This window comes from Salmo salar, chromosome 06 (assembly GCF_965601325.2).
Source record: "Salmo salar chromosome 06, fSalSal1, whole genome shotgun sequence".
Classification (NCBI taxonomy): Eukaryota; Metazoa; Chordata; class Actinopteri; order Salmoniformes; family Salmonidae; genus Salmo; species Salmo salar.
In genome coordinates this window covers 44742032-44755000 of record NC_138296.1, presented here as the reverse complement: position 1 = coordinate 44755000, position 12969 = coordinate 44742032, and the positions used below count along the sequence as shown (strand labels likewise).

Below are 12969 nucleotides of genomic sequence, written 5' to 3'. Positions count from 1 at the left end.
TTTGAAGCCTCCTTGTGTAGAGTTCATTCTATGATGCCTCTCCTTAGTGCAGCTCTTCATTTGGAGTATCTTTAAAGTAGTGTCCACTCAGTAATGCCCACTCAGAAGTGCCCTAACCAAAGTGCCCTCGCTGCTGTGGCTGTCTCTGTAGAGCCCTAGCTGTGTGCATGCCTGGCCTGCTAATGCCTGTTCACTCCTTAATCTCTGAACCAAAAGGATTATGCCACTTCCCTGTCATCACTTTCATCAAGAATGATCAAATGTGTGTTACATTTCTTTGTCTGGTTCATCAAACTTAATATCTCCAAATAGTTCATATTTTGCTGGGAATAATGAGTAATCCTTTTGGGGGCAGGGGTAACTGTGTGTGCATGTGTGCATGATCTGTGTCAATATTAATGTGGTCGGTTAAATATCTTCTACAATATCTTCTTGTGGTAGTAGTAAGCTTTGAACAAACAAGAACATTGTTAATTACTACTACGGCTGTGACGGTCTTGGATTTTTGGATGACGGTTATTTGTCAGCCAAATGACCGGGGTCACCGTTATAATCATTTGAATAACGTTTTTTTTTAATAAGACACACATTTTCTCGTCCGCTCCTGACTACATGTGCTGTGCTGCTGCAGGGAAGGGGGAGTTGCCTAGGCAACCAAATACTTGTTTGCTACAACACCTGGCTTGTTTCATCAAGACGCAACAAAGTTTCATCACGTTGTAAGAGTCCACGATACTGCGGAAACGGACTCTACCGCACGATTCCCCGGCCATCCCGTCTTCAGTCGGCTGTTCGTTCCCACACACACATACACACAAAAAAAAATTGTTACGACGTTATTTAATTTCATGATGGCCTTCATCCATAATCGTCAGTTACACGATTATACGGTAATTGTGACAGCCCTAATTACAACATAATTAATTTGAGTATGAAAAAATTTTTCAAAAACCTGGACTTCTTGTAATCTACTACACATCACTTTGAATAGGCTTTATACAGTGCCTTGCAAAATTATTCAGACCCCTTGAATTTCTTCAAATGTTATTGTGTTACAAAGTGGTTTTAAAATTGATTTGATTGTACTTTTTGGTCATCAATCTACTCAAAATACTCTAATGTCAAAGTGGAAGAATAAAAAAATGTAAAATATCATTTTTAGAAATGTGATAAAATATAGTTATTGCCTCAGTATTCAGCCCCTTTGTTTAGGCAAGCCGAAATGAGTTCAGGAGTAAAATGTGGCTTAACAAATCACATAAAAGTTACATGGACTCACTCGGTGTGAAATAATAGGGGTTGACATGATTTTTGAGTTATTAACCTTTCCTCTGTCCCCCATACATACCACATATGTATGGTCCCTCAGTCAAGTTTTGAATTTCAAGCACAGATTCAACTACAAAGACCAGGGAGCTTTTTCGAAAGCCTCATAAAGAAGGGCAGTGATTGGTGGATGGGTAAAAATAACAAATCAGACATTGAATATATCTCTTTAAGCATGGCCGAGTTAATAATTATGCTGTAGATTATGTATTAAACCACCCAGACACGTCAAAGATACTGTCATCCCTTCTGAACTGAGCTGCAGGACAGGAATGAAACTGCTCGGGGATGTTACCATGGTGATTTTAAAACAGTTACAGAGTTCAATGGCTGTGATGGGAGAAAACTGAAGATGGCTCAACAACATTGTAGTGACTCCACAACAATGAATTAATTGACAGAATGAAAAGAAGAATACAAATATACAGAACCAAGGCACTAAAGTAATACTACAAAGAAACACGGCAAAGGAATGCACTTTTTTCAAGCATGGTGGTGGCTGCATCATGGTATGGATACTGGTGAGTTTTTCAGGATAAAAATACATGGGATGGAGCTAAGCACAGGCAAAATCCTAGAACAAAACCTGATTCAGTCTGCTTTACGCCAGAAGAGGAATTCACCTTTCAGCAGGACAATAACCTACAACACAAGGCCAAATATACACTGGAGTTGATTACGAAGAAGACAGTGAATTTTCCTGAGTGGCCAGGAATCTTGACAATTGCTGTCTAGCCATGATCCCCAACACCTTGACAGAGCTTGAAGAAACATGAAAATAATAAATGGGCTGATCTTCCACAATCCAGGTGTGTAAAGACTCACAGCTGTAATCGCTGCCAAAGGTGTTTCTAACATGTATTGCCTCAGGGAGCTGAATACTTACTCATCGACCATATTTTAGTTATTACATTTTCTATGAACCTTTTAAAATGTGAACTATTTTTTCCACTTTGACATTACAGAGTATTTTGTGTAGATTGTTGACAAAAAAAATGACAGTTAAATCCATTTTAAGGGTTTATGAATACTTTTGGAAGGCACTGTACCATGATTTTGAAATGCCTTTGTCATCACTACACAGTATCTACTGTTGCTAAGCCTACTTTGTCTCCTACTGTCACTGATGTGTCTCCTGTCCTCGTGTCTCTTCTCCCAATGTGTTGCTCATCCTCTTCCCGGTTGAAGGAATATCCGAAGAGGAAGGTATGGCCTAGCCCCTGACACTGCAGGGTGACATCCTTCATCCCCCCCCCCCCCCCTCATCCCATAGCTCTTCACAGCATGGCCTCAGACCCCATCTCACTCACAGTTGACCTCTGACATCATCCCACCTCTGACCTTAAACCTCATTCCTCCACTGACCTAATTTCACAGCTGATTTCATCCTCTGACCTAACCCCACATAGCACAGCAAAACTCTAGCGTCAGTCTCAGCCTTTGTCTTCTCCACCTCGACCTATTCCACCCAGAATGCCGTTTTCTTTCAGTTCCATTTCATGTCTTGTTGACGCTCCTCACACCAAGACCTTCTGTCAACTGCTCAACTTATTTACAACCTTACAACTTTTAGTCTCTCACACTGTTTCCTTTCTTTCCAGATCTGGTGGAGGATAAGATGTCTGTCTGTCTGTCTGTCTGTCTGTCTTTGTCTGTCTGCTCCTGTCTTTCTCTCACTCTGTGATGTTTCCAAGTCGGAGAAGAGGGAAAAAGAACAAGTCTTCCACTCCTGTCCCGAACCTCTCCAGACCTCTTCTGTTAACATCTCCTGTCCACTTCCCGTCTGTCCACCTGTCTATCTCCGGCCCCTCCGGGCCAGTGTAGCACCTCCCACATTGCATACCAGCCAATTATATTATCCAATCAGGATAAAGTCTTTGCCACGGACAGAATGAGAAGGTTGTTGGTCCCTAGAGGGGCGTCGGGGTCTTCCTCCTTTCCAGCGGCTAAGTATTATGCACTTCGGTGTCTGCGTACTGTAGTTCCCTTTCCTTCCGCTTACGACAGTCCAATGAAGAACATGTCAACAGTGGACAAATTCAGTATGAGACATGTCTTTCCAATGCTTGTCTGGAAACAAACTTCTGGCCGCTGTTTGAGAATGCTGGACTGGCCCAGACCTGCCATCTGAAAAACGATTTAAATCATAGGAGGTTGTCAAGGAAACACAGAAAAACAAACATTTATCAAAGACTCAAGTGGCCATTGGATCAGTTGAACTGCCCCTTTCAGAGAGGCCATGTCAGATGACTGGATGACAACCCAGATTCAGACATTATCTAGTCACAACAACACGGATGTGATCCAAGAAGAGTCCTGTATTGGACGTGTTGTGTACAGGCCATTTCCAAAGAAAGAACAGCAACTTATTGTGAGAATGACTATGAAACAAAAGCAGTAGACCGTTCAAAACATCATGGACTGATGTAGGGTTTATGTTGATTGTTAATTCTTTGTTCCTGTCTGTTGAGATGTGTTGAGATGTAGGAAGGGGGAGTTAGACCCTATGGTTTTGGGATCATATTTAAAATGCAGCAGAGACCGTAACTCAGTGTTTTCAACCGTAGATCTACCAACACAACATTCCACATAGTGTTAGTTAACAGAGCCTGTCTGTATGTGTTTGTATTCTATTCGCCACCTTCTTAATAGGCCCAAAGTGTGTATGGTAAAGGAGGTTGAAAGTGTGTGTGTGTGTGTGTGTGTGTGTGTGTGTGTGTGTGTGTGTGTGTGTGTGTGTGTGTGTGTGTGTGTGTGTGTGTGTGTGTGTGTGTGTGTGTGTGTGTGTGTGTGTGTGTGTGTGTGTGTGTGTGTGTGTGTGTGTGTGTGTGTGTGTGCGTGCGTGCGTGCGTGCGTGCGTGCGTGCGTGCGTGCGTGCGTGCGTGCGTGCGTGCGTGCGTGCGTGCGGTACCAAAATTCCGGTTACTATCACAATATTTCCACGTTTTCCTGAAATCCTGGTTGGAAGATTCCCGGAATTGTGAAGGAATAAGCAGGGAAGTATGGAAACCTCCAACCAGGGTTGCTGGAAAACCAGGGAATGCTGAGAAAGTTACTGGAATTTTGTGTGTGCGTGTGTGAGAGAGATTAAGCGAGGAAGAGAGCAGGTGAATTAGAAAGGTACGTGCTGTGTTTAGGACAGTTATGCCCTTGTTCACCGTGACACTCCTGCCAACAACACTGGTAGATCGTTTATAGATTTTTACTTCTAGAAAAAGTTATCTTTCTGTTACCTGGCTTTGTGCTCGGGAGCCAATGGCAGCACACTAACAAACAAATGGTTTGTATTGAATATGTAACAACCAACTTAAACGAGCACTAGCCTACAGAATGTGGGAACACATATGCACATCTATTTGTATATACAGTATGTACAAGAAGATAATACTGAATGTTGAATACACTGTATGAAATTGTTTTAAAATGCAATGTTAATATTTATTCGTTTTATCTGTTTCAACTAAGTATCTATCTGTCTCCTGCCATATAACTGTACATCTCCTTTAAGCCATTCCTAGCTGTCCATCTATCTGTCGGCCCGGCACACTGCCTAGTAAGCTAGCAATCTGGCCATCTATCTATTATTGCAGCTGTCAATCTAAATGCCATCTAAATATTGGACACTTGTTGATAGGCTCTGAGCCTTATGCTGATGATGCTTCAACACAGTGAGTTTGAAATGACCCCAGGACACTTCCTCAGTGGAAATGTGATGAGATGAGGTGCATTACTATTGACCAGGGCCCATAGTGCTCTGCTGGTGAAAAGTAGTGCACTACATAGGTAATTGGGTACCATTTGGGACACAACCTGGGGTCTGGTACACTAGGTGTAGGGAGAGGTCTGTTTGATTCAGCTGAGTTCTGCACTATGGCAGCTGCACTATAGTTCTTCACCATATGTACAGAATATGTACAATCTTTAGATGGTGGCCAGTTTTCTTGCGTTTTGAATTTAGGAAGCAGAGAAAAAGAAACGCATCATGTCCCATATTTTTAAACACTATCTTTTTAAGTAGACAATTGAAATAAACAATGTAGATGAATTGAAATGAAGGGGAAATAAAATATTAAAGTCAAAAGTATTTCTTTCCTCTGGTTCCATTGTGTGAATATATCTGGGACGCTATGACAAGGGTGTCATTACTTGAGGCCAAGATGTATGTACTTTGCTCAATGTGTTTAATTATTGTTTAGTTATCATTCAGTAACTACTGCCTAAATGTGATTCACTATATAAGATTCTTAAAGGAAATCATCCAAAAAGACTAGGAAAAAGTGTACATTCCCTTGTATTCTATGTTCTTGAACCTGGCCAACGATAATACTGTACATTTACATTTTTGACTCACACCTTTTTCTTTTCCGTAGATGTATTTCTAGTTTCAGACTTCATTGCACCTCATTAAATGTTCTCTTAAATGAAGACGTGGAATGGCAGTGCTCCACGCTCCTCTCTGCAAGCTTCCCCTCCCGGGGAAGGCATGCACTCTCCCAAGACCTCCCCGTCACGGTTCACAGCTCCCAGCTTGTGCCATCAAACCCCCGCAACTTATCCAGAACGCTGCACCCAGCCTGGTGTTCAACCTTCCCAAATTCTCCCATGTCTCCCGCTCCTCTGCACACTCCACTGGCTTCCAGTCAATGGTCGCATCCACTACACGACCATGGTACTTGCCTACGGAGCAGCAAGAGGAACTGCCCCTCCCTACCTTCAGGCTATGCTCAAACCCTACACCCCAAACCGAGTTGAGGTCTGAAAACAACGTCTCAAACCCTACCTCCTTCGAGTATCTCGAATAATCCCACTAATAATTGGGCATAAGATCAGCATTGGGCTGCCTGTGTAAACACATCCTAAGGACGTCATAAGTAAGTTTCCATTATACTGTACGTCTGTACTGCAATGGATTTGCTGAAAGAGACAATAACAGAGATGTACTAAAATAATACGTCACTTTATTCCACACTTTCTGCTGTTGTTCGCTTAGCATTTTGTGTGGATTTTTATCTTACCGCTGGACCCACAAAATACACCTCCAATAGGTCAGAATTCAACATCAAACATCCTAGATATTGACAGAAGGCATAAATCAGTGCCATACTACCAGGGCTAAGGCACAAAGGCAAATCATTTCATGAAATAAGAAAGGTAACAACAACAATAACAGTCATACAGTATTAACAATTATAATACACCTTTCGAGGGGTTGGGCTTAATGCGGAAGACAGATTTCAGTTGAAGGCATTCAGTTGCACAACTGACTAGGTATCCCTCTTTCCCTTTCTTTTCCCTTTCCTTATGCCAAAACAGATGCACAATTTAGCTTTCAGTTCAGACATGGACAGCTCTGACCTTCAATAAGTCCTGTGTGGGTGTTTGTGTGATCTTGCTAATGGTGGAACTGTGTGCAACTGGCAATGTAAATTCTCCCTTTTGTGTTCCTTAAGCTGGGAAATTATGTGTCTGTGTGTGTTTGTATTTATACCATGGAACAATTTAATGTGTGGCGTGTACTAAATATAGTATCCTGGCATTTCTGGATGGGTCTGGCTCTGCAGGGCTGTCCATATGCTTTGAGAGGGGATTTGAGAAGTGTTCTGTTTGGGGGAGGGGTTGTGTTCATGGTGGAGTTGGTGTTTGGGGTCAGGCTGCAGGTTCCCCAGCGTCCCCCTTGGTTTTGGGTTCCTGCCACCAGTCTGCTACGAAGGACTCCTCGTAATCTCCTATCCCCTCAAACTCAGCGTCAGGGGGGGCCGAGGGAGAAGCCACCTCCTCTGAACTCACCACATCCTGCCAAGGAACACAACACAGAGTTACCGACATACAACAACACATCTACACTTTAAGATGAGGCTTGATTTCACTTGGCAGACATCTGAGGGATATAATTCTAACACATGTTGTCATCGTTCTCACACTTTCTTTGCCTTTCTCTTGGCTCTTATTTTCTTTCCCTATGAATCTCTCACTACTAATGCATGCTGTCTCTCCCTCCCTTTCTCCTCTCGGTCCTCCTCGGTCCTCCTCGGTCCTCCTCTCCCCTCTGAGGTCTAAGCTGAGGCTGTGTGGTTAGCTGGGAGGGGCGGACCAGAGAAAAACACATGTGGCAGGGCCTCAGTGTTCGACACCTCCCAGCTACATACCACACTCCACTGTCGGAAAACACAACGCCCCTCCCTCTCCCTATCAATCTCTCTCTCCATTTCTCTCTCTTCCAGCTACTGACCCTCTTTCAACCTCTATCCATCCCACTCTCACTACAGTAGTCTCCCTCATAGATCCCCTGTAGTCAGAATCAAAGTAAACACTGTGATTGACTGGACCCTTCCCCCCCACTTCTTTCCATGAAGTTGATTCAAACCCTTTGCCGGCCATTTTTCAGTCACCTCGCACAAAACAAAGTAGCATACTAGCTATTATACCCCAAAATTGTTCTGCACTTTGGAAATATTCTCGGCAACCCAAAATCAAAATCACCAGCCAATTTATTACAGTTTATTACTTCAGAGTTTAGTGCTTCTGCCCAGAATTTGTCCTGCACATAAAAACTGGTTTCCTCTGTTACTTCCATCTCCACCCCTTTGCAGGCAAGCCTTACCTCATCATCTGTCTGTAGGTAGTTCAGTGAAAACTCCAGCATTTCCCTCTGCTTGGTCGTTTGGTTAAAGTACCTCAGTGCCTCCTGCGAAACAAACGTGGCGCGTCAATATCATTGGTTGACACAAGAAGCAAGGAGAACACAAAGCTACAGTCCCCCCCCCAAAAAGCGCTAGTTGTTTCCCTTTATTTGAATGCTCTTTTTCCCTCCAGTTAGCATATCATGAAGTATCTGCAGCACCACTAACTCCATTTGAATGATCACACTTTCAAAAAGGCCAATCTGTTTCAAGGAGCTTTGTTGGTTTTATTTAATTAATGGTGTTGCAGCTGCTGTAAGTGCTGTACTGGTAGGGCATAACCAAGAAATCATAGGACCTAATCCTTTTAAATTTGTACATAAAATATTTTTATTGCCACCTTTGTAGGGAGTTGGTGTTCACACCATAGCTATATGTTACAGCTTTCCTTTTCTTGGTTTTCGTGGAGCTGTGGTGCTCCATAGCATATTTTAGTAAGGAAACAACAGCTAGACCATACCCCAAATCTGAAACTATTGCACATCTTGTTTGGAATCAGGTTCAGGAATGAAGTTAATCTGGGTAAAGTTTATTACCATAATTCTAAATCAGTGGTATTCAAACTCTTTCAGCCAGAGACCCATTTTTTTCCGCCAGAATTTATGGGGATCCCACCCCAAAATCTATGAATTTTGATTTTTACATTAACAAATAACCTTTAATTCATTGCATTTTCATCTCTTATCAAAATGAAAAGAAACCAATAAATACATTTACTCAATATTTTTTTTGGTCCCTTCAGATTATCTTTCTCCAAAACATTTGTGTATTGTCCCATATAACAACAACAAAAATTGGCCATCCCACTGCGGTTCTCAGGGTCGTGACCCTGACTTTGAATACCACTGTTCTAGATGATGGTTCATATTAATCAGAAATGACATGTGAAGTCTTGACAGGGCACAACGGGATGCTGAGTTAGGTGTGAAGGTTATATAAAGCAAACTGGTTACTCACCGGGCGAGGCAGGAAGTGCGTCTCCTCCAGGCCCCACTGTTCTCGGTAGAAGCGGTAGTACACCATGTTCTGCTGCATCACCTGGTCGTTAGCGTCAAACAGCATGTAGCTGGCTGCACACGGAGCCGCGTTACGCACGTCGTTCACTGCACAGAGGGAGGGTGGGTCATCTGACAACTGCATAACAACCTTCTACTCAACTAATGTAACTACACAGTGTTATTACATTGAATAGTTGCTGTACTATTTTGGTCATGAAATGCAAGTGCAGTAGAGTTTGGAGCTCTATTGAGGTGTGACACCTTCACGTCCTTACGTTTATAGTAGGCAAACTGGAGGTAGTGGTACATGGTAGCCACAAACTTTTCCACGAAGAAACCGCCGACGTTGGGCATCAGGTTCTCCTCACACTTCACTTTACACTTCAGAACTTCCGTGTAGAGATCTGAGAGAAAGAGAGAGAGAGAGAGAGAGAGAGAGAGAGAGAGAGAGAGAGAGAGGGGAGAGAAAGAGAGAGAGAGAGAGAGAAAGAGAGAAAGAGAGAGATTATACTGCTATGACTAGAGTCTCTGCCCTCTCAATTGGGACCATGAGTAGATGGGGGTTTGTCGGACACTCACCTGCCAGTGTAGGGTAGAAGTCTTTGTACTCTGTGACCTCATATGACCCTTCGCAGCCTGCCAGGCAGAGGTCGTACATTTTGAGGTACTCCGTAGTGGCCTGCTCCATGTCCCGAGCACTGGCGCTGAAATCTCCAGAGTTATACAGTTTCACAGCCTTCAGGAACACAGGCTGGAGTACAGAAAGTACAAATCAAAGTGTTAGAGACACTAGACACGGGCTGAAATGACAACAGCCAGGGGTCAGAAAGGATAGCCCAATTAGAGACAGTAGATATGTGCTGAAAGGACAGGACAGGAGGGATGCAAAGTAGGAGGACTGGGGGAAACACAGCACGCAGTTGCAGAACAAGAACCAACATTTGAATTCAATTTGAACCTACATTCTATTCTGAGACTTTTTGCTAACAGAGTTGTGAAAAAAATACTATAGTATGTTTCTCAGCCATTCATGTTTAGATTGAGAAAGCCATCAATAACATACTAACCAACACATAGTTTCAATGAATAGTTTGAGTACTGTGTTCAGGTGGACCTTCGCGCTTCAGCAAAGAAAGGAAAGGCGGGGTGCTCAACAACAATGACAAAAATCATGAAAATGGCTTACCAAGAAAAACTTCCAAAAGGACTAATTCAAGGTAAAAAAAAAAAAGGAGTTGAAGCACTCGGGAAAAAAGGCAGAGATTGATTTCTTTTTGCTCACTTTAATCCATTGTACAGTTTTTTTTGCAAAGTGCTCCAACTCCTTTTTATCTCGAATTAGTCCTTTTGGAAGTTTTTCTTGGACAGCCATTAGTTCTAGTACTGTGCCAGGTGATGGGTATCAGAGCTAGTTGTGATGTGTATGGGGGCTGGTTGTGAGCTGACCTCACACTGACCTCGTAGGGCCGCTCCTCGTGGTCGATGAGGTACTCGTCCAGCTCAAACAGGGTCTTGTAGTAGTTCATGTTCTTGGAGATGAAGGGGTCTTCCGGGTTCTTCTGGAGGAACGTGTGGGCCGCTGACACGGCCCTCTCTATGTTGTTTAGCTGCGGGAGAGAGCAGATACAGAATGTATCATCATTATTGTTATGGGTCATATAGGGTCCAGTAGTCTGATTGGTCGGTCTTGGCTCTCAAGTACTTAGTGTCATCGTTGGATGACTTCTATAGACACTATCTCTCATTCTAACGAATGCCTAGCTGAAGCAAGTGGTTCTCTACATGCAGCAGGTCTTGCTAACACTAGTTAGTCCTCAGAATAGCATGACTTTTAACCTCAAATCACCTCACCAACTACTAAGAGGTGTGCTTCAGCCACTGACTCAATGTGGCTTTAAGGCATGTGCTGAAATGATCAACTGTCAATCAACACTTTTGGCAGTAAGAAGAATACTGCATGCCTATATTCAAATATTACTATGTGGTAGCTAAGCCTGGCAATTGTCAAGAACCCATGCTGTGTAGATTCAAACAGTGACCTTGGTCTGTCTTATGGAGGAGGGTTTTTGGAATACTGCCATATATCTGAACAAGTGAAGAAATGGAGATCGCTCTTAACAGAGCCATGAGATCACCGGTTTGGCTGACACACGCACCTGGAACACCTATGAGAACGTCTGGATGTGAATAGAGGCAGATGCTGATCTGAGAAGATGCTCTCCTATGGAGGAGTGGGCCTGCCTGAGGAAACATTCCAATTATAACACTCACGTGTGCGCACAGGCCGTAGAAATGGTTGTACACGTATATTTTACGCACATTCCAGTGGCACGCGTTTGGCTTACTTTCACTTTAAAAGTAAATCCTCTTTATTTTGCCAGGGGGGACGCTGTTGATTTGCCTGCTTGATATTCTACCTCATGTGGTGTTTGCTTTGGGAGAAAATAATAAGGCGATTGTTCTTACTGGGGGACTGTTTAACGGGGCGCTGTTAGAGAGACGTGGCATGTGCGTTCAACTCCTGAGTTTTCAGCATTCTCAACAGGTGGGCTGAGGAAAGTCTAGGAAAAACTTTATTGCTTCACGCTTGTGTCACAGTCTTGCTCATGGAAAACATGCTACTATGTGATATTTCATTCTAAGTATCAGGCTATAACATTAGCCTATGTAAATATCGGCCTATTACGTATTCGTTTTACGCATAACGATGTAATAGGTGTGCCAGGACAGGTTGTTACAATTAGATGATAATATTAGAATGAAGAATTTCTTCCACATATCCTAAGATTCTTACAATTAGGCCTATTATCTACTAAAGGGAAAACCCACGGTGACCATCAGTATTATAGACATGTAGACATTTGTAAACCGTTATTTGGATATCTCACCCTAAATGTATTTAATATCCACCCATCCAGCAGAATAGCTATTTGATCTCACCTGGTAGTAAGCATATTGTATGTACCGGTAGGGTACCCTCTTCTCAAAGGCTTCCAGAACATCTCTCTTTGGGTAGGCTACTGTAAACACTGGAAATGTTGTTTTGCACTTTTTAAGGCATGAAGCCCGGAGTAAGAAATGCCGCATGATGCGGAGACTGCTGTCCGCGAAGAGGGTATCATTGTCCCTACTGACAGTGCTACAGTTCTGGCTGCAAAATGCTTCGCTGTCTTTCAGGAGCCGGTGAAGACGCAAACTCAATTCCAGGTACTTGATGCTGTCCCTCCAGTTCTGCGCTGCATACTGGTCCAGAGCATGTCCATACGCAGATTCCAGTGGCATTAGGTCGTTCTGTGGGAAACTCTTAAAGCTATATTTCTCATACTGGGCTTCGACCAGAACCGGAGCGACCAAAACTACACAGAAACAAAATGAAAGCCAGGTTTCTTTAACGTTTGTAGGGGCCATTGTGTTTATTCTTTATTATGTCCTCCGTTTCTCCAACCAAATACGATTTCGGGATAATTTCTCCAGGGTTTTCTTCACCAGTGAATGGTCATGTCTGTTTGCACGTACAGAGCCTTGGCCCGGCTTGGAGAGAGGGAGAGGAGGGGACAGAAAAGTAAGGATTCCCCTGCAGGAGTTTCACAGGGAGTCAGTCGGAGGCAGTGATTTCGGGGTTAGGTTAGTCCCTGGGTCATAATGCCCTCAATATTTTTGGAATTAACATTGACCAAGTTACAGTAGAATACAACAAAAAACGTTTATTGTTTGGCCGATGATAGGCCCTACATTATATATATATATACATATATATATGGAGAAAAGAACACACTGGAAAAAAGTGCATAAAATATGTAAATAAAGCCAATGTATGCCTGTGTGGTGGTCTAATAAGGAATATGCTATTATTGCCATATTTAAACATCTAAAGCAAATACTTTTTCACAGATTCGACAACTCTTCAATGTTGTTTTTGCATGGGTAGGTTTGTTAGATCTACGAACATTCCAGCAAGCATGTTG

The 12969-nt window shown here is 42.9% G+C and overlaps 2 protein-coding genes across 3 annotated transcripts in view; one reads left to right on the top strand and one right to left on the bottom strand.

The window, feature by feature from the left end:
- LOC106607274 (disintegrin and metalloproteinase domain-containing protein 11) overlaps window positions 1-5410 on the top strand; it is a 26129-nt gene extending 20719 nt beyond the window's left edge. Inside the window, exons 23-24 of one of the 2 annotated variants that reach the window (XR_014392682.1) lie at window positions 1-2532; window positions 2928-5410. The exon at window positions 1-2532 is cut by the window's left edge and continues 1431 nt beyond it. Coding sequence is in view for 1 of the 2 variants with exons in the window: in XM_014204079.3 (XP_014059554.1) it covers window positions 2515-2532; window positions 2928-2943 (34 nt within the window). In the remaining variant the exon portion in view is untranslated. The remainder of the gene's footprint in view (window positions 2533-2927) is intronic. The other variant, XM_014204079.3, reaches the window with a different exon arrangement.
- An 857-nt stretch (window positions 5411-6267) lies between these two features.
- LOC106607276 (endoplasmic reticulum protein SC65) lies at window positions 6268-12576 on the bottom strand. The gene is made up of 7 exons (XM_014204081.3): window positions 11945-12576; window positions 10462-10611; window positions 9584-9755; window positions 9280-9408; window positions 8964-9109; window positions 7928-8011; window positions 6268-7119 (listed from the first exon to the last, which is right to left on the bottom strand). The coding sequence occupies exons 1-7, from the start codon at window positions 12410-12412 to the stop codon at window positions 6973-6975; spliced, it is 1296 nt and encodes a 431-aa protein (XP_014059556.1). The 5' UTR covers window positions 12413-12576; the 3' UTR covers window positions 6268-6972.
- Between the last annotated feature and the right edge of the window lie 393 nt (window positions 12577-12969).